At 40.3% G+C, this 26,241-nt stretch overlaps 1 protein-coding gene across 1 annotated transcript; it reads left to right on the top strand.

The window, feature by feature from the left end:
• The first annotated feature begins 11,459 nt into the window (after positions 1–11,459).
• LOC131240705 (inosine triphosphate pyrophosphatase) lies at positions 11,460–22,780 on the top strand. Its single transcript, XM_058239125.1, has 8 exons — positions 11,460–11,641; positions 12,832–12,896; positions 14,010–14,073; positions 14,165–14,174; positions 14,823–14,854; positions 15,428–15,540; positions 22,247–22,323; positions 22,412–22,780. Exons 1-8 carry the CDS (start codon positions 11,461–11,463, stop codon positions 22,521–22,523), a joined length of 654 nt encoding a protein of 217 aa, XP_058095108.1. The 5' UTR covers position 11,460; the 3' UTR covers positions 22,524–22,780.
• Positions 22,781–26,241: the final 3,461 nt, after the last annotated feature.

Genomic DNA, 26,241 nt, shown 5'->3' with positions numbered 1-26,241 from the left:
CGATTTCGCCTCGTCAAAGGCAGAGAGATCAAGGTCGGGGAAAGAAGCCTTCATATCATTCGCACACTCAGTGTAGCCATGGTGAAAGAGATCATCTCTCTCATCTGTGAACACCTGGGAAGACAGGAATTGATAGACGGCCTCCTCCCAAGCCATAACAATGATGCCCTTGGTCTTCGCATTCAGCTTGTCGAGCTTCCCCTTGACTTCAAGCAGCTCGGCGCGACCTTCATCGCATGAGGGCTTAGCTTCCTCTAATTGCGTCATCCTCGCTGCGAAGGACACTTTAGAACCCGCCTTCACGACCTCAAGTTCGGCATCCAGCCGAGCTGCCCTTTGCTCGGCTCCCTCCACCCGCTTGTGCATCCGAGCGAACTCAACACGTGACTTTAACACGCATGAAACAAACTATAAGAGAAGGAGAAAGATAAGCATGAGCAAATTAAGAAAACAGACATTACTTAGGATGAGATGCTTACCCCGAGCAAGGTGGTCGTCACATGCGCAAGGGTCGTCTCTGTCAGAGAGTCAAACAGAGCGCCATACTCTGCGTCAGACGTATGACAATCGATCCAAGGAAGGATCCCCTCCATAGTTTGACGAAGTCGACTCACTCGCTTATCCCCAACTTCCGCCCCCTTAGATGGACGTGCCTCCACCACAGACTTGACGCCTCTTCGAGCATCATCAAAGATGGCTTGGTTGGGATCAACCGTCGCTGCTGCTCTAAAGGGAGTATTCACCTCCCTATCATCTTCTTCATCCATGATGATAACCAGGTGAGAAGGGCCGACCTTCCCCTTAGACTTCGAAGAAGTTTTTTGCTTCTTCTTCTTCGGGGCCGTCACCTCATCCCGAGGGGGTGCACGGACCTTGGAGGGAGGGTGAATGTAAGGTCAAATTTAGGCATCTTTGCATAAAACAACTACATTAGGAGTCGCCCACTCAGAGAAATATTCAAAGTATTGGAGCTCGGTTGAAAGTCTTACCGAAGGTCCTACTTGTGAGGACCGAGTCTAAGCCCGCTTGAAGAAGTTGCTCGGGTTGAAGAAGGACCCTCCAAGATCGCCGACCTTCGTCAAGTGCCCGCAAATCCCGGATCCGAGCTAAGGACCCACTGTCGAGCAGAGGCGGATTCTTGGGAATGACTGAAACGAGCCAAGAAGATAAGGTCAGTTAACAGTATAAACTGATCAACGAAGGACGACCCAACATCACTATATGAACCTGGTTCGGAAAAATCTCAAGGGATGAAGGACTGCGTCGATTCTGGGTCGGCCGTCTCCCATCATCCATAAATCCAGAACCACTTATCCCTCCAATATTTATTAGAGGAGGGGAGTCGATTATCAAGGCCCCGCTGGTGTTCCACCATGAGGAGAAGTAATACCAACCAGGCTGAAGGGTGTTCGGCTTCAACTGGTACAAGTGGAGGAACTTGTCCATTGATAGCTCGGGCTGCTGAAGCTCAGCCCATAGGACTGTGCAGCCAAACAAGTCCCTCTACCCATTCAGGGTTAGCTGTCCCGGGGCCAGGATGAGACGGCTCAAAAGGCTATGAACGATCCCCTGGAGCGAAAATCACAAGCCGCATTGAAGAGCGACTTGAAAAATCGCCACTGCCCCTTCAAGGGGTCGGTCTGGAAGGTCATCTACCGAAGGAAGACAAAAAATCACAGACTTGGGAATGTGATACCCGAGCCTGATCCGGACCAGTTTCTCAACGGTCAAAGTAGAAGGCACTAGTCCCCTTGGATCCTCCTTGCCCGCTCCGTCATCGTCTAGCGGGTTGCGTGCCTCAGTGGCTTGGTTGGTCGGTGAAGACACATTTAGCCCTTGCACCTCAGGCACCCTCTTGTACCTGGAAGACAAATTCCAGGCCCTGGCAGTAGGCATTGGCTTCTGCGCTGGAGATCTCTCCTCCACCCTCCTCGACGATGAGTGTCGGAAGGCAACATCCACCATTACCACCAGTGGCGAAGGTGGGTTTGACATCACCCTGAGGCGAATACTCGCCCCACTTTTTCCACAAGATATCCCCTCCCACGAGCTCCTAGAATGAGACATCGAAAAGAAAAATGGAAAGGAGGAAGGAAAAGGAGTTCACTGGAGTTGAAAATGGCGGGATTTTGGACACAATGCAGCAGAAATGGACGCCACAGCATGGGTGAGAAGAAAGGGAAGAAGATGAAATGTGGAAGAGAGGAGCCCTAGGGTGTTGGGCTCCCTTTATATAGCCACGCCACATGGCAGTGGATTGGCGCGCACGCTACCCCACGCCGTACGAGCGCCTCTCCAGCTACCCCATCTCGCCACATGTCATGACCTGGTGCATTGCTCGCCCTTGCCATTAAATGTTACGCCATGCGTCACGATCTCATTGGGCTGTCATTGAAGTGACGGCCTGGCGCCCCACGTGACCTTGAGCCATGCGCCGATGAGTCATGATTGAAGACGAGCGACTCTTCGATTAATGTGCTGACCACCACACCAGGCATTAATGACAATGCGGACCGACCTGGCCCATTCATGACTTGCATTAATGTGCTGACCACCAAACTTGCTTTCCAAACTCTATTCAAAAAGCAAGGGGGGCTTACTGTTGGGGAAAATTCCACAAGTATGAAAGTCGGCTTATGGAATGAACCAACTCTACTGAACCAGCATAGGCCCAGTGAAACCTGAGCCTGTTGAACGCTTCTACGTCCAAGAGTAGGTTGACCTTCAAGAAGGAAAATGCAAACACATTCAAAAGGCTTCTACACCCCCGAAAGTGGTTAAAAGGTTAACCTAATTCATAGGTCGACTAAAGAACGGTTATGGATCGCCGATAGACTAGCCACATGTCAATTACGGATCGACCATTGTTCGGCCATAAATCGATCGCAGACTAACCATAGCTTGATTATAGATCGGTCGTAAGAGGAATATAGATCAGTCACAAGACGATCATGGATCGTTATAGATCGGCCATAGATCGATCGAAAATCAATTGAAGGATGGTCACGGATCAGCCATAGCACGATCATAGATCACCTCAAACTAAACAAACGTTCCTAACGGAGTCAAGAAGGTTTATCATCAGAACGAGGGAAATATGATCCCTTTGGCTCAGTTGACGGTCGAACATGGTGAATGCTGACCTATCAAACAGAGCGGTATCGGTTACTCCCAACTTGACATTTGTCTCGAGGTACGACCTAAAGCCAAGGTATAAGCTCTGAAGGATCTTTAGAGATCTCCTAAGATTTTCAGAAAATAAAAACCAAATCCCGATGAACACGGAACGTGTAATCTCGGGAAGATTCCAGATTGTAACAAATTTCCAAGATATATGGAAGATCCCCCTCATAACGGGATCCCCTCTACCCTATAAATAGGTGAGGTATTCCCATCTCAAGGTACGTTCTTAGGAACTCAGCAAACCTCCGATCGATCTTTTTCTAAAGACCTTGGGACTGACTTAGGCATCGGAGAGTCCCTTGAACGAAGCAGGGCCTCCTTTGTCTCTCACCTTTGTCCGTGCAAGTTCAAGGGAGAACGCCAACAAGGGTCAGTCGAAAAACTGCATCACCAATTATAATTATTTTGTCAAACATCACATATCTACACCAATTAAAGATATTATGGTAAATATACTACATGATGATTCATGTGCATAGATATTTTTAGATTACAGGGATTTTGAATTCAAGATGCCAAATACAATTGAAGAATTTCAAATCCAGAGTTTTCCAAATTTAGGAAATTTCCAATCCAAGTATTCTAAATCTATGGTGCCGTTGGGCATAAAACTAACCAATAACTCCACCCATTATACATGGTAGAGGTACTTAGGCTATGTGTGATGCTTGATTTGCAGGCAAATAGAAATTGAGCACGTGTCATACACCATCCACCAATTCACCAGCTAAATTATGGAATCGACCGTGGCTTTGTCACCCTTCCAAAATTACAAAGGGTGAACAATCCTAAGCTCTGGTCTGTGGAAACTAGTTCATAGAGGTTAGACCATTAATTGGATACTTTTCATGGTCATTTTTAACCGTCCATTAAATGTCTACAAATCTGACGAGTTGAACAACTTTATGTTTTTAGTTCATTATGGACATTAAGTTACCCACACATACAAGTTTCAAATAATTTCAAAGTGGTTATCATCCATATTTCTCTCTCTCTCTCTCTCTCTCTCTCTCTCTCTCTCTCTCTCTCTCTCTCTCTCTCTCTCTCTCTCTCTCTCTCTCTCTCTCTCCCTCCCTCCTACTAATAACTATAATTATTATACACCACAGTTTTAATTGCCTGTAATATTCGAACGTCTAATAGCTGTAGTTTTTCATAAACATGGCCCATGGCCCAAAATATGAGTGAAACTACTTGGCTCGTATATAACCATGCAAAGTTCAGTGAAGGATGGTTTTACCGTTTTAGTGGTCCTCTGGCTCCACATCTCATCTGGTTAAGCAGTTTACTTGGTAATTGCAACAAGTCTCACTTCAAGGTTTGGTAGAAAACATCACAATTCATTGTTTTATTATATATATGCTTAAAATATAGCTGATGGATATGGGCGTTAGAAAGTATCACTGTGACAGTTCCTATTTTTTGGCTACCCCTATATATCCAAGGTAAGGCTCATAAGTCAGTTTAGATTAGAGGTGCAGCTCAAGTGGGGTTGGGATGGGTTATGGGTTAACCTAAGTCCAACCTAACCTGCACTGAATTCCAACCCAAGGTGCCTAGCCCAAACCCAACCAAAAGTCCTTTATACTCGACCCAACCTGACTTAATTAGATGTGATGCACGGTGAGCAATGTAGACATTGCTTCCAGTGCATTCACATTAGGGGCATGCTGGGCCTAGTAATGGAAATATTAATAAAAGGCCATCCACTTAGCTCTATATTGAAGGTGAGAAAAGAGAAGAATGGAAAAGAAAATTACACTAAATATCTAATAACTTTTTTTTCTAGATTTTCTGTTATGAATTTTATTTTGTGGGTCGTGTTTGGATGAAGTCACTTCACATTTTGTGTGTGAGAATTTGATTATAACATTTGGATAGTAATTGAATTTTAAAATTTAATGTTTTTTTTTTTTTTTTTTCACTATCCAAATATGGGGAAATGTAAGTTTTTAATTTTCTTTTCCTTTCTTACAATCCAAACATGAACGTTAATAAGAGCAATTGGCTCCACACATTGGACATTTTAGGTATTGTTTAGGAAGGTGGAAAAGATTGTTGGGGGATGTGCAGAAGCAATCTCGATTTAGAATTAAACAATAAGAGATCAACCAAACCAAGCACACAGAGAACACAAGGTCTTGTGTGAAAAAATTATTGTAGGAAAAAATTGCACACAAAGTGACAATGAATTCACTATGATAATGTTACAAGAGATGGAAGAGCTTAACAATCTGAGAATACACTCCAAATATTATAAAAATCCTAGCTTTGAACTCTATTTGCTCACTAAAAGCTATAAGCACATTTCTAATGCCATAATCTTTTATTACAAACCCTTAAAAATGATTAAAACTAAAATTCTGTAAAACTGCACAAATTGGTTGATAGGAGCTTTGATCATATTGAGTGCAATCAATGGGATTGAAGCCATCTTCTATCAAATATATTTGGACTCAAAAACTGTCTAGCGAGTAAAGGTTAGAATATGAAATCTTCTCGATGGGATTGAGTGGTCTGTCAATATCATCGACTGACCCAATTACAGACAAATTAATTAAAGACATCTAACAATAAAGATATCTAGTCCCATGAAAATATACATTTTATCTAGAGAAGAAAAGAATAAAAGAAAATGGAAACATGGAAATCAACTTCCATTTTCAACGTCTTTCTCAAAATATATGTGGATATCAATTTCTAGAAAAAAAGAACATATTAAAGGTTGATTACTCTGATCACAATGGATATCTCTTGTTTTCTAAATGTTAACTTTTTAACATTTTCATTAAATAAAAATTAAAAAAAACCAATACTTGAAACCAGGCAAAGAAATTACTATTTGATACAGTAGTTTTCTATTTCTTGACATTTCTTAGGGATTTTTCATGTCCTCATTTTGAATACTCTTCGTCCAAACAAGCCGATCTTTGGCATTTTATTTTTTCCTTTAATATGATAAAAGCCATTGATGGGAGACACGTGGGTGCAATGGCATATATTCTCACAATTACGAATTTTCTTTTCCATGGATGGGGAGTTGTCTCCATGCACAGAGTAGTCAAGTTGCTCCTCGCACATTGTAACGCTCAATCCATGTATGGATTGTGAACTTAGTCTCCACCCTACTATGCTTCCCCTACCCTTTCAAGTTGTATCCACCATATGCATGTACTCCAATTGTATGGTAGTATAAATCCTCAAAATCAAAGGTAGGATTTGGCATGGAGCGTGATCAAAATTTCATAGATTGAACTATCTTAACTATATATCTTTTCACCCTTTGAATTCGGACCCTTGATCATTTTATTTTAAATTGTCCGTTTGAGAGTGGTAGGTGGTTGGTTAATCCATCAGCATGACCATCCAATGTCATAATCTTTGACTATGGTATGTATTGTATATATGGTAGATGAGACACGGCTTAAAAACATTTGTGAACAACTATCGTATTAACATCATGATGTAGGACGTGGCATATAGACATTCCTAACACGGTTGGACCAAAAGAAAGTGAACTGTCGTAACTTTTAATCTGGGTATCGTTATAGGGAGCGCAACCTATCAATCTTTACTGCAACGGGCCATCCAAGGTGAACCGACCCACATGGTGGGTCACATCTATCCGTTTCGTCAGAAAACACACCCTTTCAGCTCAAAAATGAAAATTTAAGAAAATTTTACTATTTTTAGTCATTCTGATTTTTAGAGTTTTAGATTTTTTTTTTTAAAATTTATTTTTTTAAGAAATAACTTATAATCATGCCAGGACTCTTCTAGCAAAAGTTTATTTGAAAATTTTATTTTTAGAAATTAGGTTTTAGAAGAGTTTTATTAGAATTAGTATTGTTATTAGAGTTAGAATTTTGTTATTTTTGGTAATTACGAATTTTAGTTTTTTGTTCTTTATTAATGGTATAATACTAACATATACATATCAGACAACTATCAAGCATTTTATTCTGAATTTTCTAGAATTATTTTTAGTTTCTTATTTTCCTCATGGATGAGAGGTCTTTTTGTAAGGAGTCCAGAGAAGCTCTGTAGATTCGGACTAGTTATTCCCTTGAGGAAGACGGTGCTCAACCTCAACACGTCCTTCCCTGCATCACATCACGAAATAACATTGCAGTATGCTAATCTCACCACAAATAGGATTTAAGGTCCATCTAGCGAGACCTGGTTAATGGTTGGTTATTAGTGACTAGACAGATTGGATCCAATCTAAACATGGTTTTCACTCGGTTTGAAGGCAGAGTTGCTACCATCCATGGCAGAGGACTACTATCAACCATACCAGATGCGTTAGTGAGATCGCGAAGGGGGCTTCATGACACAGGTGCCAACATGACATTTGAGAAAGATGTACCATTCATGTGAATGGGAGCAACTTTTGTTAGGGAACCGCGAAAGCATACATAGATGAATTAAGCAAAGTACTTTAATTGCACAACCAAGTTCAAACACAAACAAATTAATTTTTTATGGAAAAATCATCAGGAAAAAACCACGGCACAAAGCGACAGTAATACATTATGAAAGCAGGAAATTGCAAGAGATAAAGATTACTGATTGGAAAAGCCTCGAATCTCCCTCACAAGCCAAGCTATACCCTTGAAACCTTATTAACGAATTAGAAAAACCTTTAATACTTCCAAATCTCAATTACACCTCATTACATAAGCTTCCATGAGAATCACAATCGAGTAGGAAACAAATCCCACATTTATGCAATTTTGCATGTGTGCTCGATGTCACCTTTGATTGCATCGGCAAACTGTTGATGGCATCGATAAACAACAAAACGTTCCAGCAAAAAATCATGAATTTTTTGAATTTTTCCGATAGCATTGAGCATCTGTCGATGGCATCAACAGACCCTATTGTTTACAAATTTAAGACATCAACAATAACTTTAACATGTTATCCTTCAAGCAAAAAAAAAAGAAGAAGGTTGGTCCACCAATCAAGTAGGCAAAAGTTGAAGTGGACAGTTAACCGATGGGAAGTTCAAGAGAATGTGATTTATAGTTAGTTCTTTATCCTTGTAGGCTTAATATTCAGATGTACTCTTTGCCCCTCATCTTGTGTGGGAAATCTTTGATGAATACTTTATAAGACTTTTATTAGGTGGACCCTACATGATCATCGACTTAGATTTGATGGGTAAATTACATGTATTGATCATACCGGTGAGCATACAATGGTTGTGATCACTTAAGATAGATTTTAAGTTGTGCACTTCGACTTAGAATGCACTACTCATACATAGCATTCAAATGAACATGGATTTTATCTTGTGTGGAGACTCCCAAAGAATTATACGCTCAACTACTCTAGACCATTTTCTATAGCAACATTCTTGATCCCTTTCGATCACTCACATATAAAACAGAATTTAATACGTTGTAGGGTTTTTAATAAAGGAATGTAAGGGGCGGAAGATCCAAAACATCCTCATGCACTAATATCAAATATCAAAGGAGTATGATTTCCCAGCCAGATGCACAGTTAAGATAAAAGTTTGTATATGGTCCATAATTTTCCAATTAAGTCTTACAGTCTTCTTTTATTTGGGGCCTAGCACTGTACTGTTGGCCCAATTATTTACTAAAAGGGCCAAAACTTTCTAGCCCAACCCATCTTGAGACCGCTCGCGTGTATCTTGACCTCGCCCACTTAAAATTCATCAAAACCCTAGCTTGGCCCAAACCATTTAATTGTAATTGGGTCAAGCTAAATGGACCCAACTCGATCAGGCATGACACAGATTGAGTTTAAGAATGACATAAACGTTATATAACAAATTAATCGATACATACATCCACAATAAACCCTCACTATCATGTGTATGAATACTTACCTTCCATCATTTTGTTTCCCATCTTGGGCCGAGTTGAGTTGGGTCTATTCATTGATAATCTATGCTTGCGTATTGGGTTAGGCAGGATTCAACCCAAGTTCCATCCATTTACTCAATGGCTGCATTTTCTGACCTGAACTAGGCCAGCTAACCATTTAGTTTGCTGAAATTCTCTGTGGGCTGACCCGATCCTGGCCAGGCCCTTTGGTTAACATGGAGGTTCACCACACCGGGCCCGAGTGTTAGGCGATGTAGGTGCGTGTGGAGAGAAAGAAACTGACCAAGGATATTTCTCTATGGTTCCTCCTCTGCCTAACTTCCTCACAAAACTTGTATAACTGACCTCTTCACTGCTTTGCGTGGCAGGCAGTGGGTTTAGCACATGTAAAGATATCAATATGGCCCATCATAGAGGGGAAAACCGGAAAAGGCCCTAGCTCTTTTCTCTAGGCTTTGTACTTCTATGCCACTTGAGCAGGGCCTTAGAGAACAAAGGTTGTTTTCAGGCTGATTCAATCACATGGACTATTGCAAAAAGAATTATACCCGAAAACCTCTAAATTCACTTGGTATGGTCTATCGTAGTTTTGGAATACAGTGATTTTTGGCTTTTTCTTTCATCCTGATGAGGCACATAAGATGAATGGATTTAATGGCATATAAACAAGAAGGTGGGCCCTACACAAAACTAATGGCAGGTATTCCATCCCAATAATTTTCTATGACGTGGCTAACTTAGTTTTAAATAATGATGATTTTTGGGTTCATTGGTTAACGTGAAATATAAGTTACGGAAGAGGTGGAGTTCATGAAAGTTGTTATTGAGCTCGGGCCCATGCAATTCTTTATAAATCATGGGGGTTGAAGATCTTGTAATTCCTGATCATTTTTCTTGATTTACTGGAGCTCATGCTTTAGTGTTGTTTGGCACCTAATATTCGGGTGTATATGGAGGTAATTGGGTATAAATGCACATGTTTTTATTCGTTTGGCATAGTAGGGGTAAATAAAAAATTACCTTTTCACGTGCTTTGAAGTCTCTTTACTTTGATGTGAATTGGAGTCACTAGGTAGCTGGAATTTCGGAGTTTTTTTTTAAAATTTATTTTTTACACTGATTTGAGTGTTCTAAAAGTGAAATGTCTTTACACACACACCCCTTTGAAAGACGAGAGTCAAATGAGTAATAAAGTTGCTACTAGGCTACTAATCTACCAAACACGTGATACATTGATGATACCCTAAATTAGTTCAATTATCAGCCACATCATTAGAAACACACAAATAGTATGATCGGGCAAGTCATTTGCTTGTGATCCTTACATTTGTGGCCCACCTAAGGCTTAAAATTTTCTTGTTTTTCACTTAAGTACATATTTTAATAGGCTTATTAAAGTCACCCTGTCAAATATCACATATATATATTACTAATTTAAAATATTAAAATTAATTTACTCAATTAAATTTTAATTGTTCTAAATGTACTAAAGAATTCTAATACATTTCAATTGCACGCATCCAAATATAAATTTTGGATTCCAGTGCATTTCAATTAGAAGCTAGGATTCAAGATACAGCGTCCCAAAAACCCATAAATAGTACTGAAGTTAGCAGTGCACAATTTAAAAATGATAGCGACTCATCTTCATCAAATGCAGCATTGTTTTACATCAATCCAAGCCATATAAAATTTGGGTCCCATTGTCGATGGAGCACATATCTAAAATCACTGTGATCAACCTATCCTGGCCATCCAATTAACGAGTATAATATAAAATGGATGGTTAAGAGTAAAATAGTTGTGGGAAAAAATAACGGACGCGGATTGCGTCCTTCCCCGTAATCCGTCCGGTCAGGGATCTGTGTGGCCCACTGTGATGTAAGTGTTTTATCCATGCCATTCATCGTTTTCCTTGTTTAATTTTAAGATATTATCAAAAATCTTAGGCAGGTCCAACGCGTAAGTGAACCACAAAGTGGGGATTCATCCACGTCTACATGACCTTATGAATAGGTTCGATGGTGAAAAAAATCAACTGTGGCCCTTAGAAAGGTTTCAACGGTAGGTGTCATTATCACTGCAGCTTCTTTTGTTGTGGGTCACTAGAGCTGTGGACCTGACTCATTTTTAAGATCAAGCTTAAAATGATCTGAGAAAAGCGATGAATGGCCTGGATAAAACACTTACATCACGGTGGGCCTCACAGATCCCCTCCCGGACGGATTACAGTCCGGGCGGGGGTAGGAGCCAATCAGCGTCCAAAAATCACATAGCCAATAGTCCATCCGCAGCTGGGTAGAGATTTGAACGGTCTGGATTGCCTTAGGACGATGCCATACTGGTCTAAGCCGTCCATAGTCCATGGATACCTCTCACGTCTGCTTTGTTTTGTAAGTGTAGGAAAGCTTTAGTTATGACGAGGGTTTTTGAAGTGATTAATGAGAAAAGAGAGTGGAGAGAAATGGCGACGACAGCCGCAGCGCGCACGCTTCTGTCAAGACCCGTAACCTTCGTAACGGGGAATGCCAAGAAGCTTGAGGAAGTCCGGGCCATCTTAGGTCATTCCATTCCCTTTTCCTCTCTCAAGCTCGACCGTACGTTCTCTCTCTCTCTCTCTCTCTCTCTCTCTCTCTCTCTCTCTCTCTCTCTCTCTCTGTGCAGAGCGCTGTTAGTGTAATATGTTCCTTGAGAAAATTCATGTAGGGTGTGCGTTTGGATGCACTATCAAATTGGATCGCTGTTTTTAGTCTAATAAATTATAAGTAACTGAATCGGAATTTGCTTCCTTTACTACTTTCGTGATATTATGCTGTAATTAGGGGATATATATGCTTCTGTAATTAGGAGATATAGATGCTGTAATTAGGTGATATTATGCTGTAATTAGGGGATATAGAAGCTGCTGTAATTAGGGGATATAGATGCTGTAATTAGGAGATATTATGCTGTAATTAGGGGATATAGATGCTGCTATAATTAGGAGATATTATGCTGTAATTAGGGATACTGTAATTAAGGGATATATTGTAAATAGGGAAAATGATTTCTATATTAGAAAAGGACCACTCGATTGAGGGTCATTGAGCAAATCTGACATAGTAAACTCCTGGTTTCTTTTGAAAAGAGTGTATGGTTTGATGGGCAAGATGGGGAGCACACTATACTATAGCCTTAACACTGTGAGAACTGGTAAGATTAAGGGGCTTGTAGTTAGATAGCAGAGAAGCTTTTGGGGTTGGTGCAATGAAGGTTAGCTTAGTGGCAAATATTGGTCGTATTTTCAAATAAGTCAATTCCATGTAGAGTGTAAGGCCTTGGGAAAGAGTTAAACTTTCAGGTGAATGACAGAAGGGAAGAGAAGTTCGTTGTGGTATCTTAAGCAATTCAATCTTTGGAAATTTATGCAGCCAGACACCTATAACCACCATCTACTCTTTATTGAAGCTGTTTACCTACCCACTACTCGTCTTTTTTTTTTTTTTTTTAATACTATTTTCTTCCCTTTCCTTTGCACTATCACGCACTAGTATGTTGTTTCAATGTCACTATTGTCAGGGGAACCTTGTCTAGATCTATTGCTGAACACGACCCCATTCAATTCATTGCTCTACTTCAGGGTTCTTGGTTATTAAAAATCGAGGAACTGTCCGAACTACTATAAGATTCCTAGGAACTTTTGTGAAGTAGCATCTTGATTTTCCTTACATCTCTTTCCTTCACTTTTGTAGGTGTTTCACTTGACTGATTTCGAACATTTATCTTTACCATGCATATCTCTTTTCAGTGCCAGAACTGCAAGGGGAGCCTGAAGAGATTTCTAGAGAGAAGGCCCGTTTGGCTGCAAAAGAGGTATTTTTACAGACAACTTTTATTTTCTTTAAGTGAATTGCATATTGGTTTAGGCAGACCGAAACGATTCCATCGGTGGGATTTCAGCTTTGGTATTCCCCTATGCAAAGGGAGTGCGAAACCAGCTTGGATACGAGCAGTTGGCTATACACACATTTGTTTGGTTATTCTTAGGTTGTCAGTGGGCTGGTCTCCTGCTGAGAGGAGTCAATTTTTTTTATTAGGTCTAGTCCGACCAATTCAAAAACGTCACCTAAATTGCCAACCCCTACATTTTCCATTCCATGTTGGTGATCCGGATTATGGTTTTTTTTTTTTTTTTTTTTGCTATTTTTACCAAAATGAAGTTATGGTTCTATATTCCTGGTGTAGATTAACTTGTAATGTCAATTATATTCAGAACATAGAGGTTTGTGCTTTGATTTATCCAACAACATTCATATATATGATGTTATGCATGTGAGATGAAGAAAAACAATATTCATAATTTCATATATAAATTACACTATCAATTTGTATATTAAATTATACTGTAATACCTAGTGTATGTATCAGAGCAACCCACATGTTCCTACCACATATTTGAGGAAGTAGCGTACTATGCACCCGTTCTCTTACCACGTAGTCGAGTAACCTGTTATCCAGGTAACCTCGGTTCAAAATCCAAGCCCAAACCAACTTCAGGTCCAGCCAAGTTGTCACGGTATTATCTGCTTGGGGAAAGGATGGCAGCCCTCATGCTACCAAAGTAAGTATGTGGATTCGCATGACTGAAGGATGGGACTGATCCTCACATTGATGGAACCATGGATTGGGTTCCCAGTTGAAAACAAGTGTGCATCTGATTGCTAAAGTTAATGGGAATCCATAGTTTACCTTCCTGTGGGAGCATGTGATCCACCAAACCGGCCTTCTGTCTGTTGTTTGTACAGTTGATTTGTGTTTAAATGGCTACTGAGTTGCAAATTAGGTTCACCAAGAAAATCAAACTGTAATTATGTAAATATGGTAATATGTATTTCACATTCTATGAAGTTGTGCTCTCCTCTAATCTTTTGCACGTTTAGAACATGTAGTATTGAAAACAAAATGTCTTGTACTCTTCCCCTGAAGGTAAATGGACCTGTGCTCGTTGAAGATACTTGCCTCTGTTTTAATGCTCTTAATGGTCTCCCAGGTATCTGACACATTATTTTCCTTTGTTAGTTACTTCACATTATCTTATTTGGTACTTTGTTATGACCTTTGGATCATTTAAACTATTTCAGGACCTTACATGTAAGTTCTCGATCCTGTCCTTCCTGTTAAGGTGAAGCTTTATTCCCTATATATTTTTTGGCATTGTTATTTTCTCATAATATTCTGCTAGCATAGATAAATTCTTGAGAGAACTTTGATGCTCCAGCAAGTGTGATGGATGATACACAGGCACATAGAAATTGCTTACATAGCATGCTAGTTATTCAAATAAAACTGTCCAAATTATGGGCCTGAGTTTGGGTGTATCATGAACCAAAAATTATGCTTCTTTGATTATTTGACTATTGGATTGGTGGACATTTATTGGATAGTTAGAAATGAAAAATATTCAATGGTCCCATCATAGGAAACAAATGTCCATGAATCAGAGATCGGGTTTTCTCAACCAAACTGATATTGAGACCATCACTCAACAACAGTGGGTTCCACAATTTAGTCACTTTGACGTAAATTAATGCATGCCTCTTGTACAATTTCTGAGTGCATGCGTATCCCGTGTCATAATCTGCCAGAGTACCAAATAACTTAATTCTTTGCATCCTTTGCTTTCGCTCATTTGTTTTTCTCATCACTTCTCAGTTATGCTGTAACACCAAAATCCTATCGGTCCTGACGTTTTTTCTGTTCCAATCTCCACGTTTCATCTCAAAACATCATATCAACCAGCAAGTGGTTTCTGGAGAAGATTGGTCATGAAGGTTGTAGTCCCATGCTCTTGTGATGCTTTTTGTGTCTTATATATTTCTTTTTGTAGGAGAGTAGAGTGCGTGCTTCTGTATGTTTGTCTGAGTGTTTAGGATTTTACATGTATATGGAGTCTCATATATAAGGGTGTGTTTGTTTGTATGTCTGTATGCTTTGGTGCTCTTTCATGAGACCATTCCTTTATGTTCATTGGGGTTATCAAAATATTGTTAGCATGTGAGGAGAGATCATCTCTGAAGTTCTCTTTTCTTCTCCTCTCTTCTCCACCATGTGATTATTTACATGGTATCAAAGCCTTAAGATCCCCACCACCTCCCTCCTTTCCCTCCCGCCTTTCTCTTCTTTTATTTTTCTCTTCCCTTTCTTTCGTTCCCTCATTTCTTTTTCTTTCTACCCTCTCTTTCTTCTCTTTCCTTTTGTTTCCATCGTCTACCAAGCAATCAGATGTTGTAGAGAAGGATTCCTTACCGTGCTACAGTGATGCACTCTACTCTCCTATGCTTTTTATTGCAAGAATGTCTCATGTTGGTTTCAATTTCTTTTAACGCTTACACCTGCCTTTGCAGGTCTGAACAATCTACTGAAGGCTTATGACGATAAATCAGCTTATGCACTGTGTGTATTTTCTCTTGCTCTTGGGCCTGATGTGGAACCCATAACATTTGTCGGAAAAACTCAGGTAGGCTTTGTTTTAGCTGCAACCCTTTGCTCTTGAGTACAATTGATGATATCTCTGAACGCAACACGATCGTACTAACCAGTTTTACTTCATCTACAACAGAACAGGTGTTCGGAAATAATTAATGGCCTTTTTGTTTAATTTGTACCCATTTATACCACACAAATACAATAGGAATCATGGAAAGATATGCTGTAACTTTGAATTGGTAAGTCTCTGACAAAAATGCCATCCAGATAGTCATAAGAAAAGAAGTTTGATAAATGCTATGTATTTGAAAGTATGGGGTATTAATTTGGTTGTTAAGGCAAGGAACCCAGCTTTTGTTCCTACTAACAGTGAAATTCTAGAGTGGCTTAAGTTGTATGAATCTAACAAACAGAGACATTTGCTTAAGTTGGAGAAGAAGGGAGGCCCTGTCTTGGTGGGCATCTTTCTTGGTAGAAGGCCATTCGGGCTTCATTTATTTATTTATTTTTTTCCAGAAATTGAAGCTTCTTAAAGATAAACTCATTGGGTGGAAGGAGGTGATTGGCAATTGGGCGTAGGAGTTGGGGAGCATTCTTAACGAAATCCAAAAGCTAGACATAAAGGAGGAAGGGTTAGAGTTGTCTGAGGAGGAAAAAGTAAGGAGGGAGGCCCTGTCTCTCAAATACAAAAGCCAATTCAAAGAAGAAGAGATCAAAGGGAAGTGACACTCGAGAGTAACATGGCTTAGGGAGGGGGATAGGAATACAAAATTTTTCACAGGTAGCGCAAGGGCTAGGAACAATAAGATCCATAGCCTGGTGGTGGATGGAGTCAGGTTAGAGGAAATATCTAAAGTCTATGTTGCTATTGTATCTTTCTACAAAAAGCTTCTTTCAAGTGACGGGTGAGTGAGGCTGCAGTTGGATAACTTGGAATTTCGGTCTATTACTGAGGAGGCTTCTTCCTTTGAGATGCCGGCAACTGAAGAGGAGGTAAAGGTAGCGGTGGACGAGTTGGGAAGAGATAAGGCTCCAGGGCCAAATGTTTTCCCCTCGGGTTCTGGGCGTCTATAAAAAGAATATCTGCTCTCTGATAGCATTTAGACACTTTGGAGTGTCATGATGAATAGACAGAGGGAACATCCTGTTCTTTGCCATCTTGACTCGAGTCACCAACTTTCCTTGAGTGTCAGCAATAGTCAGCTGCATATCTTTAAGGCTAATATTATAGCCTTTCTCCACGAGCTGTCCGAGACTTAATATGTTGGTCTTCATGTCTGGGACATAATAGACATTGGAGATAAAAGTATGATCTCCATTCTTCTGCTTGATCAATACATCACCTTTCCCTTGAATAGGGACCTTTGAGAGATCGCCAAACGAAATCTCTCCTTGAATCTTCTCATCGAATTTGGTAAATAAATTCCTTCTGCTAGTCATGTGATTGTTGGCTCCAGAATCGAGGTACCAAATATTTTGATCCGAATTGATTGTGTTGTGTGCCATAAGACTCAACGCATCATCTTTAACTTGATCATATTCTGCATAGTTAGCACTTTCAATAGCTTCATTTGATGGAAGCTTACCTTTGCACATGTTGCTGTAATGGCCATACTTGTAGCAGTTATAATATTGAACACTTCTTTTATCAGTGTTTTGACGGTTGTTGTAACCGCCTCTTCTTCCCCATCCTCTTCCTCATGGAACATAGTTTTGTTGTCCACATCCTTCTTTGTTGAAGCCTCTTCTACCATAGCCACCGTTTTTGGGTTCAAAATTTCCAGAACCTCTTTCATGAGATCCTCAACCTCGTCCTCGTTGTGATGTCTTCCCCCGATCATGTCTTTCTTCAGTGATTAATAGCTTTGATTGCAAAGCTTGCTCTAATGCCTTATCATCACTCCTTCTATGCACCTTCTGTTCATGGGCTTGCAACGAGCCCACAAGTTCTTCCACGAACAAAGTCTCCAGATCTTTTGTCTCTTCTTTGGCCAAGACAATATAGTCAAATTTTGGATCTAAAGATCGCAAGATTTTCTTTGAGATTCTCGTGTTTGTGGGAGTCTCGCCATTCCTTCTAAGCTGGTTTGCAATTATCATGACTCGTGTATAATAATCGCAATAATTTCTGGGAGATTCATTTTCAAAGATTCGAATTCACCTCGAAGAGATTGGAGACGAATCTTCTTTACTTTGTCAGCGCCTTTGTGTGTTTTGTAGAGAGTCTCTCAGACTTCTTCGGACATCTTGGCAGGTGCTATGATCTCGAATGTAGATTCATCAAGTCCTTGGTAAATGATGGTCTTTGCTTTGCAATCCTTTTTTCGATCGGATCTGAGGCGTATCTTTTGTGCTTCTTGCAAAGCAACTTCTGCTTATTTGGAGACTGGTTCGGAATAGCCATCCTCGACGATGTCCATAACATCTTGAGCACCTAGTAGTGCTCTCATTTGAATGCACCAGTTGTCGTAGTTGCTTTTAGTGAGCTTTGGAATAATAACTTGCGCGTTTCCGTTGGCCATATATAAAAAAATATAATATTTTCCTTATACAGCCTTCTGGAGTTTGAATATTGAAAATCCGATTCCGTAGATGAGTCCTGAACGAACGAAATAGTTGGAAAGCACTATTGGATCGTCTGAATCAGGCTTCGGATACCTTCAACTTGGCTCTGATACCACTAATAGCAAGAGTGGGTAGCTGGTAGCAGGAGTGGGTAGCTGAGGTCACTGGTGATGCACCTCTGGCAGATTCAATTAAAAAAATACTATTGCTGGCTGGAATGACAGCATACAAATAAACAACACTTTCTTTTAAATTTTTATTGTACTTCAACTCCCTGCTGGTTACAGAATGATGCAATACTTAAATAGCTAAAAGATAAAAACTAACTTCACTTTTCTCTCAACTAAAAACAACAACTTAAGATTTTTTCAACAACGGTTAAAAACAAAAAAACTCAGTCAGCAACAACTAACTTATTAGTTGGACCATCAGGCTGCTAATTACATTAGCTGCTCAAAACAAATGGAAGATTTATCAGCTAGACGTAAAGTCAACATTTCTAAATGGATATCTTGAAGAAGAAATCTATGTGGATCAACCACCTGAATATATGAATAAAGGCCAAGAAGATAAGGTATACAAGCTAAAGAAGGCATTGTATGGTTTAAAGCAAGTGCCTCATACATGGAATACAAGGATTGATAATTACTTCCAAAGGAATGGATTTGAGAAGTGTCCCTATGAGCATGCACTATATATGAAGGAGTTCGATGGAAGCTTGTTATACTCATGTTTATATGTTGATGATCTGATCTTCACCGGCAACAATTCAGGTATGTTTGAAGTTTTCAAAAGGAACATGGTCAATGAATTTGAAATGACTGACATTGGCCTAATGGCACATTTTCTCGAGTTCGAGGTTGTGTAAAGCGAGAAAGGAATTTTCATCTCCCAAAGCAATTATGCTTTGGAATGGAGAACTGTAATCCTGTCACTACTCCAGTAGAAACGGGATTAGAGTTGAGAAAGAATGAGCAAGGAGATGTTGATTCAACTTATTTCAAGAGTCTAGTTGGAAGTTTAAGATACCTGATGTGCACTAGACCAGATATACTTTATGGAGTTGGATTAGTCAGTAGGTACATGGAGACTCCTGACCAATCACAGTTGAATGCAACAAAAAGGATACTTCGTTATATCAAGGGTACCATCAATGATGGTATGTTCTATACTTCCAGTGAAGCTTGCAAACTAGTTGGTTATTCTGATAGTGATTGGGGAAGAGATTTGGATGAAAGAAAGAGCACAACAGGATTTATGTTTTGTATGGGAGACACAGCATTCACATGGACATCAAAGAAGCAATCGATTCTAACATTGTCATCATTTGAAGCTGAGTATGTTGTTGATACCTCAGCTGTTTGCCATGGTATATGGCTAAGGAATGTTATGAAGTATTTGGGATTTCCACAGAATCATCCTACAGAGATCTACATCGATAATCGTTCAGCAATTGCACTGGCAAAGAATCCAGTGTTTCGTGAATAAAGCAAGCATATTGATACTCGATATCATTCCATCAGAGAGCATGTGAAAAACAAAGAAGTTGAATTAGTTTCTTGCAAGACGCATGATCAGATTGTTGATATTTTTACAAAACCGCTCAAACACGATGTGTTTACAAGATTGAAGGCAATGCTCGGGATGATGAAGTTTGAAGAGACAAGTTTAAGGGGGAGTGTTGAAGGGTAAACTTGGTGTAACAAATCAATCCGACTAATAAGTTAGTTGTTGCTGACTGAGTTTTTTTTTTTTTTTTTATTTAACCGTTGTTGAAAAAATCTTAAGTTGTTGTTTTTAGTTGAGAAAAAAAGTGGAGTTAGTTTTTATCTTTTAACTATTTAAGTGTTGCATCATTCTGTAACCGGCAGGGAGTTGAAGTACAATAAAAATTTAAAAGAAAGTGTTGTTTATTTGTATGCTGTCATTCCAGCCAGCAATAGTATTTTTTTAATTGAATCTGTCAGAGGTGCATCACCAGTGACCTCAGCTACCCACTCCTGCTATTAGCTGCCCACTCCTGCTATCACTCTCTTTTATCTTCGTGTTCTTTGATAGCAGACGGCTTCCAGTTGAGTTTAACACTTTGTTCATAGCCTTAATTCCAAAGAAAGAGGGAGCAGAATGTCTGCAGGACTATAGAACCATTAGTCTGATTGGTGCCCCATATAAAATTCTAGCAGAAGTGTTGTTATCAAAGTTTAGGTCAATCCTCAAGAAAGTCATACCAAAAGTCCAAGGCACCTTTGTTGAAGGTAGATGGATTTTGGATCGCACTCTAATCGTCCACCAATGCATTGACTCCCACCATAAAGAAGGCAAGAGTAGCGTTGTATGCAAGCTTGATCTGGAAAAAGGCGTATGATCACATGGAAGTTTTTATTTTTATTTATTTATTTATTTTTATTTTTATGTTACATGTTAGGCTGCTATGGGTGTGGAGGGAAGTGGAGGAGATGGATTCAGGTGTGTGTAAATTCAGCCGAGTTCTCAGTCTTAGTAAATGGGTTACGTTGAAAGTATTCTTCAAGTCATCTCGAGCGCTCAAGCAAGGCGATCTGTTATCACCATTTTTATTCTTTAGCAGAAGCCTTGAGTAGAATGTTGAACAAAGGGGAGGCAGCAGGGCTAATTATCCTGCCTTTGAGGTAGACAGGAAACTTTCATGTATCTACCTTCAGTTTGTGGACGACACAATCCTTTTTTGCGATGCAGAGGAGTCCAAGGTGGACAACCTAAGGAAGATTTTCTGTTGCTTCGATATGGTGTCAGGTTTAAAAGTGAATGTCCAAAGAATGAATTGCTGGGTGTAGGCATCTCTAAGGAGGAGGTTGAAAAGTTAGCGTAAGTGTTCGGGTGTAGGGCTAGTTCATTTGGGAAGCCTGCAAAACACTACTAGGATATGGTCATTGAGAAAGTTGAGATGGTGTTAGCTTGGAACCGTAGGCATCTTTCCTTGGGGTTTGACCAACCTCGATCAAAGCAGCTTTATCTAATCTACCACCCTACTTCTTATTGTTGTTCCTGAAAGGTGTTTGGAAGAAGCGAAAAAGCCTTAGACAATTTCTTATGGTGTGGTGTGGAGGAGAACAAATTCCACCTCATTAAATGGGGTGAGCTGTGTAGACTGATAAAGGGGGAGTGGGAATTAAGAAATTGGAAATTATGAATTTGGCACTTTTGAGCAAATGGCATTGGAGGTTTGGCTTGGAAGACAGAAGCCTTTGGAAGGAAATTGTAATGAGGAAGTATGGGACTGAAGTAGCGGGATGGTGGATGAAGAAGTCCTTGTGCAGGGCCATGGGGTTGTAGAAGGCTATCTTGAGTGTGGGGGACATATTCAAGGAGTGGGTGGGATTCTGTATAGGGGAGAGGAGTAGGGTTAGGTTTTGGAGGAATGTGTGATTTCACAAGAGGAGGCTGTGCGAGGTGCACCTGAAGCCGGCCAACTTTGGGAGTTGTCTCAAGGGCTAAGACAGATGTCATAGTGTGGGCCTCAATCTCAGTGGGCTTTTGTGACTGTGATCTTTCTTGTATTTCTTGGGCTGCCTTGTTATTCTTTGGTCTTTTGTGGCCTTTAATCAATAAAACCGTCATCTTCCAACTGAAAAAAAGGTTTTCTTTAAAAAAAATTCTCTACCGAGGTTTAGTACTACATCTCTGGAAGATGGTCAAAAATAAACTTCCATATGGTTGCTGTAAGAGGACAATGTGCTAATAAATCAGTTCTTGGAACTTGTTTTTCTAGTGATCTTCGTGGATATTATCCTCATGCTTGGTGACAAAAAAGAGTGGATAACCTGGATATACAGATAGAGCTGAATGGAAATTCTATAGTAATGCAGTCAGAAAGCAGGAACAACAGAATTGTAATTTTCTTCACACCTGTATTGAGGTTGTGTACCAAATTGCATGGAGCTTCCTCATTGTGAACGGGAAGAGTCGCTAATTTTTGTCATTTCCTCTTTAATTAAATTGAATGTTTGGGATTCAGCTCACCTGTGTATCCAAATACGGCTTAAATGAAGTAGGGCTTTGTAAGTGGTTGGATTATTATTAATTTTTTCCATGTTAAGCGCAACATTGCAACCATGTTACAACATCAATATCAGTACAGAAGCTATGTTAGTTGAACACTGGTGTTGACATTTAGCTGGTGGTTGGGACTTCAGGGGAAGATAGTACCTCGGAGGGGGCCGGCGGATTTCGGATGGGATCCCATCTTTCAGCCTGATGGCTACCAGGAGACGTAAGCCTTCCTACTGCTAACTCTTCTCTGCATTCTAACCATGCATCCGTATTCTAATTCCTACATGTTGGGCCGATGTGTGGTGCAGCTACGCTGAGATGCCAAAGGAAGAAAAGAACAAGATTTCGCACCGATCCAAAGCTCTCGCCATGGTGAAATCTCACTTTGCCACGGCTGATTATACCTTTCATGAAGATTAATCCAATTTGGGAGCTCACTCTGCAAAAGACCCAAAGTCCTCCCTAAACCAGCTGATGATTTGAACCGCTTCTGCATGCCATCGTTTAGCACCAGATTAATGCTCTCTCAAGGTTTGTTTTCCTAATATACCTATCTAGGAATATCCTTCAAAATATTTTAAAAAATATATATACTTGTCTAGGAATGCAATCACAAAGCATTCTTTTTAAAAACCTAATTTGAAGGGTTGGAACAGAAAAACAAAAGGTTCTCTTAACTTGGTAGTTTTTTATTGAAAGGTTCAATCATAGAGGATTAGGTGAGGGTGTGGCCCTTACAATGGGGCCCACCTTGATGTATGTATTCTATATCCTTGCTGTTCATCTGTTTTACCAGATCATTTTATAGCATGCACCCAAAAATGAAACATCCAAATCTCAGTGGACCGTAACATAGGAAAGAGTGGTGATTGAATGCTCCATCATTAAAAACTTCCTAGGGCCCACCGTAATGTTTATCTGTCATCCAACCTGTTGATAAGGTTGCATAAACCTGGATGAAGGTAAAAACAAATATCATTTGATCCAAAACTTTTGTGGGCCACAAGAAGTTTTTAATGGTCAATCACTACTGTTTCCTGTAGTATAGTCCACCTGAGATTTTGATCTCCTTCATTTTTGGGTTGCGCTATAAAATGATCTGGCAAAACAGATGGGTGGCGTGGATATAGAGTTCATGCATAAGGTGGGCCCCATGGTAAGGGGCTACACCGTCTTGGGTGAGGCCGGGGCCCCACCTAATCCGCTCCAGCCATTGAGTGGGATTTAGTCCGTTTGTTTTTCATTTTTTGGACCCCACCTGACGAGTGGGCTTGAACATCAGGCTCAAAACCTGGATGATCCCATTTCCCGGTGGGCCACACGTACACAGATGGTAAGACTGGTGATCAATTTTTTTTGCCGTTCATTTGCTTTATACAGTTGTAGCCCACCTGGCTAATGTATGGAGTAAGGCATCTGCGTGAGAGCTGATCTAGACTTACACATGTGGCCTGTTTGGCACGTGTGACTAGTACTGGGCGTCTCATATTACAGCTTCTCAGCAAATTGCGGGCAGCCAAGGTGGGCTCCAGCGGGAGTCCTGGGGTAGTTCACCACAATTCTGAGAACCATCCAACATGGGCCACATTTTAGATGGACCACATCCGTAAAATCACACGCAATCAAATGAACGGTTAGCTCCAAAATCATAAGGCGGAATCAGACGGTTTATATCAACTTCTCGGCATAACCTTTTATGTTATACTCTTAATCACAGATGGGTCACAATTTAGTTGGGTCTGGAATGTTTCCATGTGGGTGAGGTTGCTAAGTTGCCACCAGTTTTTAAATGATGGTCGACTATCATGGGACACTAGTCAGTTGTAAGAATTATGTGGCCCCATATGATTGGACCCTTGTATGAACCATGGGTGCGATTATACCAGCACTCCCATCAAACGTTGCATTCGAGTGTTTGAAAGCGAGCAGCATTAGGATTTTTGACATCTTCAGTAACTCCGAGCCGTACCTGACTCAACCGAGTAGACTAAGACTCAGTTGAGACTAATACGGATGGGTACCACAAATCTTGACCCTAGAAGACTTGGGCCCACCTGAGTCAGGGCGATCGAAGTGTGATAGTTGTCTGGTAAAAAAATAAAAAATCAGCTCATCTGCCAGCTGCCCATGCATCTTCCATGCCTACTGTGTCATTGGTGGACGCTGAGCAAGTACGCCACCCAGTGTCGATTTCTGCAAATGAGGCCCATGGTTGGGAAATCTAGACCGTTGATATGTTGTGATCACTGGGTTGGACCAACCACATTCCAAATAATTTCTAGATTGTTGGCTATATTTATCAAAATTACAAAAGATAGGTGCACGTGGCCGAGTCGCCCCTGACTCAAACGGTACAACTCAACTAGCGACTTGTCCGACACAACTCGAATTGAGACTGGATGACTCGGTCTAAGTCACCAAGTCGGAAACCATGGTTACAACACTAAACTCTCGCGTAGGATGACGGCATGTCTACCAAACCTCTCATCCACTGCATAGTATGCCTGGTGATGGACGGGCCTGGGGCTCGTTTCAGCCCCACCCTTTAAACTGATCATCGAGCCGGGCTCTTTAAGCCTGGCCGGACCCGGCCCATTTGATAGCTCTAAAAGTGACTAGTTTATCCATTGGACGGAAAAAAATAAAAAACTCCTTCAAAGCTCAACGTGTGGAAAGTCAAACCAACGGTTAAAAAAAGAAGAGAAGAAAAATCTTCAACCGTCCTCATTGAGCGGGTAAAAGCGTCTTCAATCCGACCGTTGGAAGAAAAGAGAAGCCAGTTGATAGAATAGCATGATGTGCATGGTGTGATGGTTGATACTCAGGCGCACCAACACATGATATTCGCGTACCTCCAATTAAACTGCCCAAATAATCGTGTAGACAGGGACGTAGGGTCAACATCAATAAACAGCTATGTGCTCTGATTTATGGCCACTTTTATGTTGAACTCGGACAGTCGAACTTTTCCATCTTAACCGTTCATTGTATTTCCAAACAGTCATGGTTGGATCATAATTCCAATGTAATATCCAGATTAGGTGTGGCATTGACCATGGGGCCCACCTTGATGTTTGTGTAGTAGATCCACACCATCTGTTTTGCCACATCATTTAGGGCATGAGCCCAAAAATGAAGTAGATACAAATCTCAGTTGAATCATATTAGACTTGATAAATCATGTTAGGATGAAATTTTAGGCTAATTTGTTCTATAGGACCCTTGATGTGGGCCGACCATATTTCTTATTTGTGATTCAACTTATTCAAATGATTGCATAGACCTAGATAAAGGAATCACACAAATATTAGCTTATCCTAAAACTTTTGTGGGACTCGCTAACCACGGGCTCTACCATCGTGTTCATACCCCACATGAAGTTATTTCTACTAAGTTGTACTGAAAACATAAATATTACTTTACTTTCATCAAAGCTTAGTTAGTCCATGATCCTCCCAGGATCAGCAAACCTGAAAACAATGGTGACTTAACGTCCACAATTGAAATCTCCACGCCCAATATGTTTATTTGCCATTAAAATTTCCATAAGCACCATAATGTTTATTTGCCATGTAACACATACTTGGATGAAGGGAAAAAACAAACAACAGCTTGATCCAAAACCTTTGGGGCTACGAAAAGGTTTTAATGGTCACTCACCACTAACTAATCCACTGTGATGCATCTATAATGTGATCTTTTTAATTTGACAAAGATACTTCACGTGTCCTAGCTTATGGCTTAGTAGTAGACTCACAAAGTCATGGGTTGGAGTAACCATTGTTGTAAGTGTGAAAATGAAAAAAAAAAGATAAAAAAAAAGTGCGTATGAAGCTTCCTTTCTACTAGAGTACCTAAGTTTTCAAAAATAAAAAAGAAAATGGTTTTAAGATGGGAGCCCCTCTTTAAGCCACATGTGGGCACTGGCACACATATACTTGCAATTTGGAATGTTCCTCACTTTAATGGAACCTTCTATATGCTTCATATAGATCTATGCCTGTTAAGCACGTGTTTTTTTTTCCTTCTTCTTTCTGGTTTGGATGCTTTTGTGGTGCGTGGTGTGAGTTGGTGTGATAGAACCAATTGTGTACCTCAATTCTATTAGAACAGCTTTACCTCGAGCTAATATAGGTAG

Source organism: Magnolia sinica, chromosome 3 (assembly GCF_029962835.1).
Source record: "Magnolia sinica isolate HGM2019 chromosome 3, MsV1, whole genome shotgun sequence".
In the NCBI taxonomy this organism is placed as follows: domain Eukaryota; kingdom Viridiplantae; phylum Streptophyta; class Magnoliopsida; order Magnoliales; family Magnoliaceae; genus Magnolia; species Magnolia sinica.
Note: the sequence above shows the minus strand (reverse complement) of the source record. Positions and strands in the feature narration are given on the sequence as shown.

Coding starts and splice junctions, on each gene's coding strand:
- LOC131240705 (XM_058239125.1), top strand. CDS start 11,461: ATGACGAGGGTTTTTGAAGTGATTAATGAGAAAAGAGAGTGGAGAGAA. Junction 14,855..15,427: donor GGAGAAGATTGGTCATGAAG/GTTGTAGTCCCA, acceptor CTGCCTTTGCAG/GTCTGAACAATCTACTGAAG. Junction 22,324..22,411: donor CCTGATGGCTACCAGGAGAC/GTAAGCCTTCCT, acceptor TGTGTGGTGCAG/CTACGCTGAGATGCCAAAGG.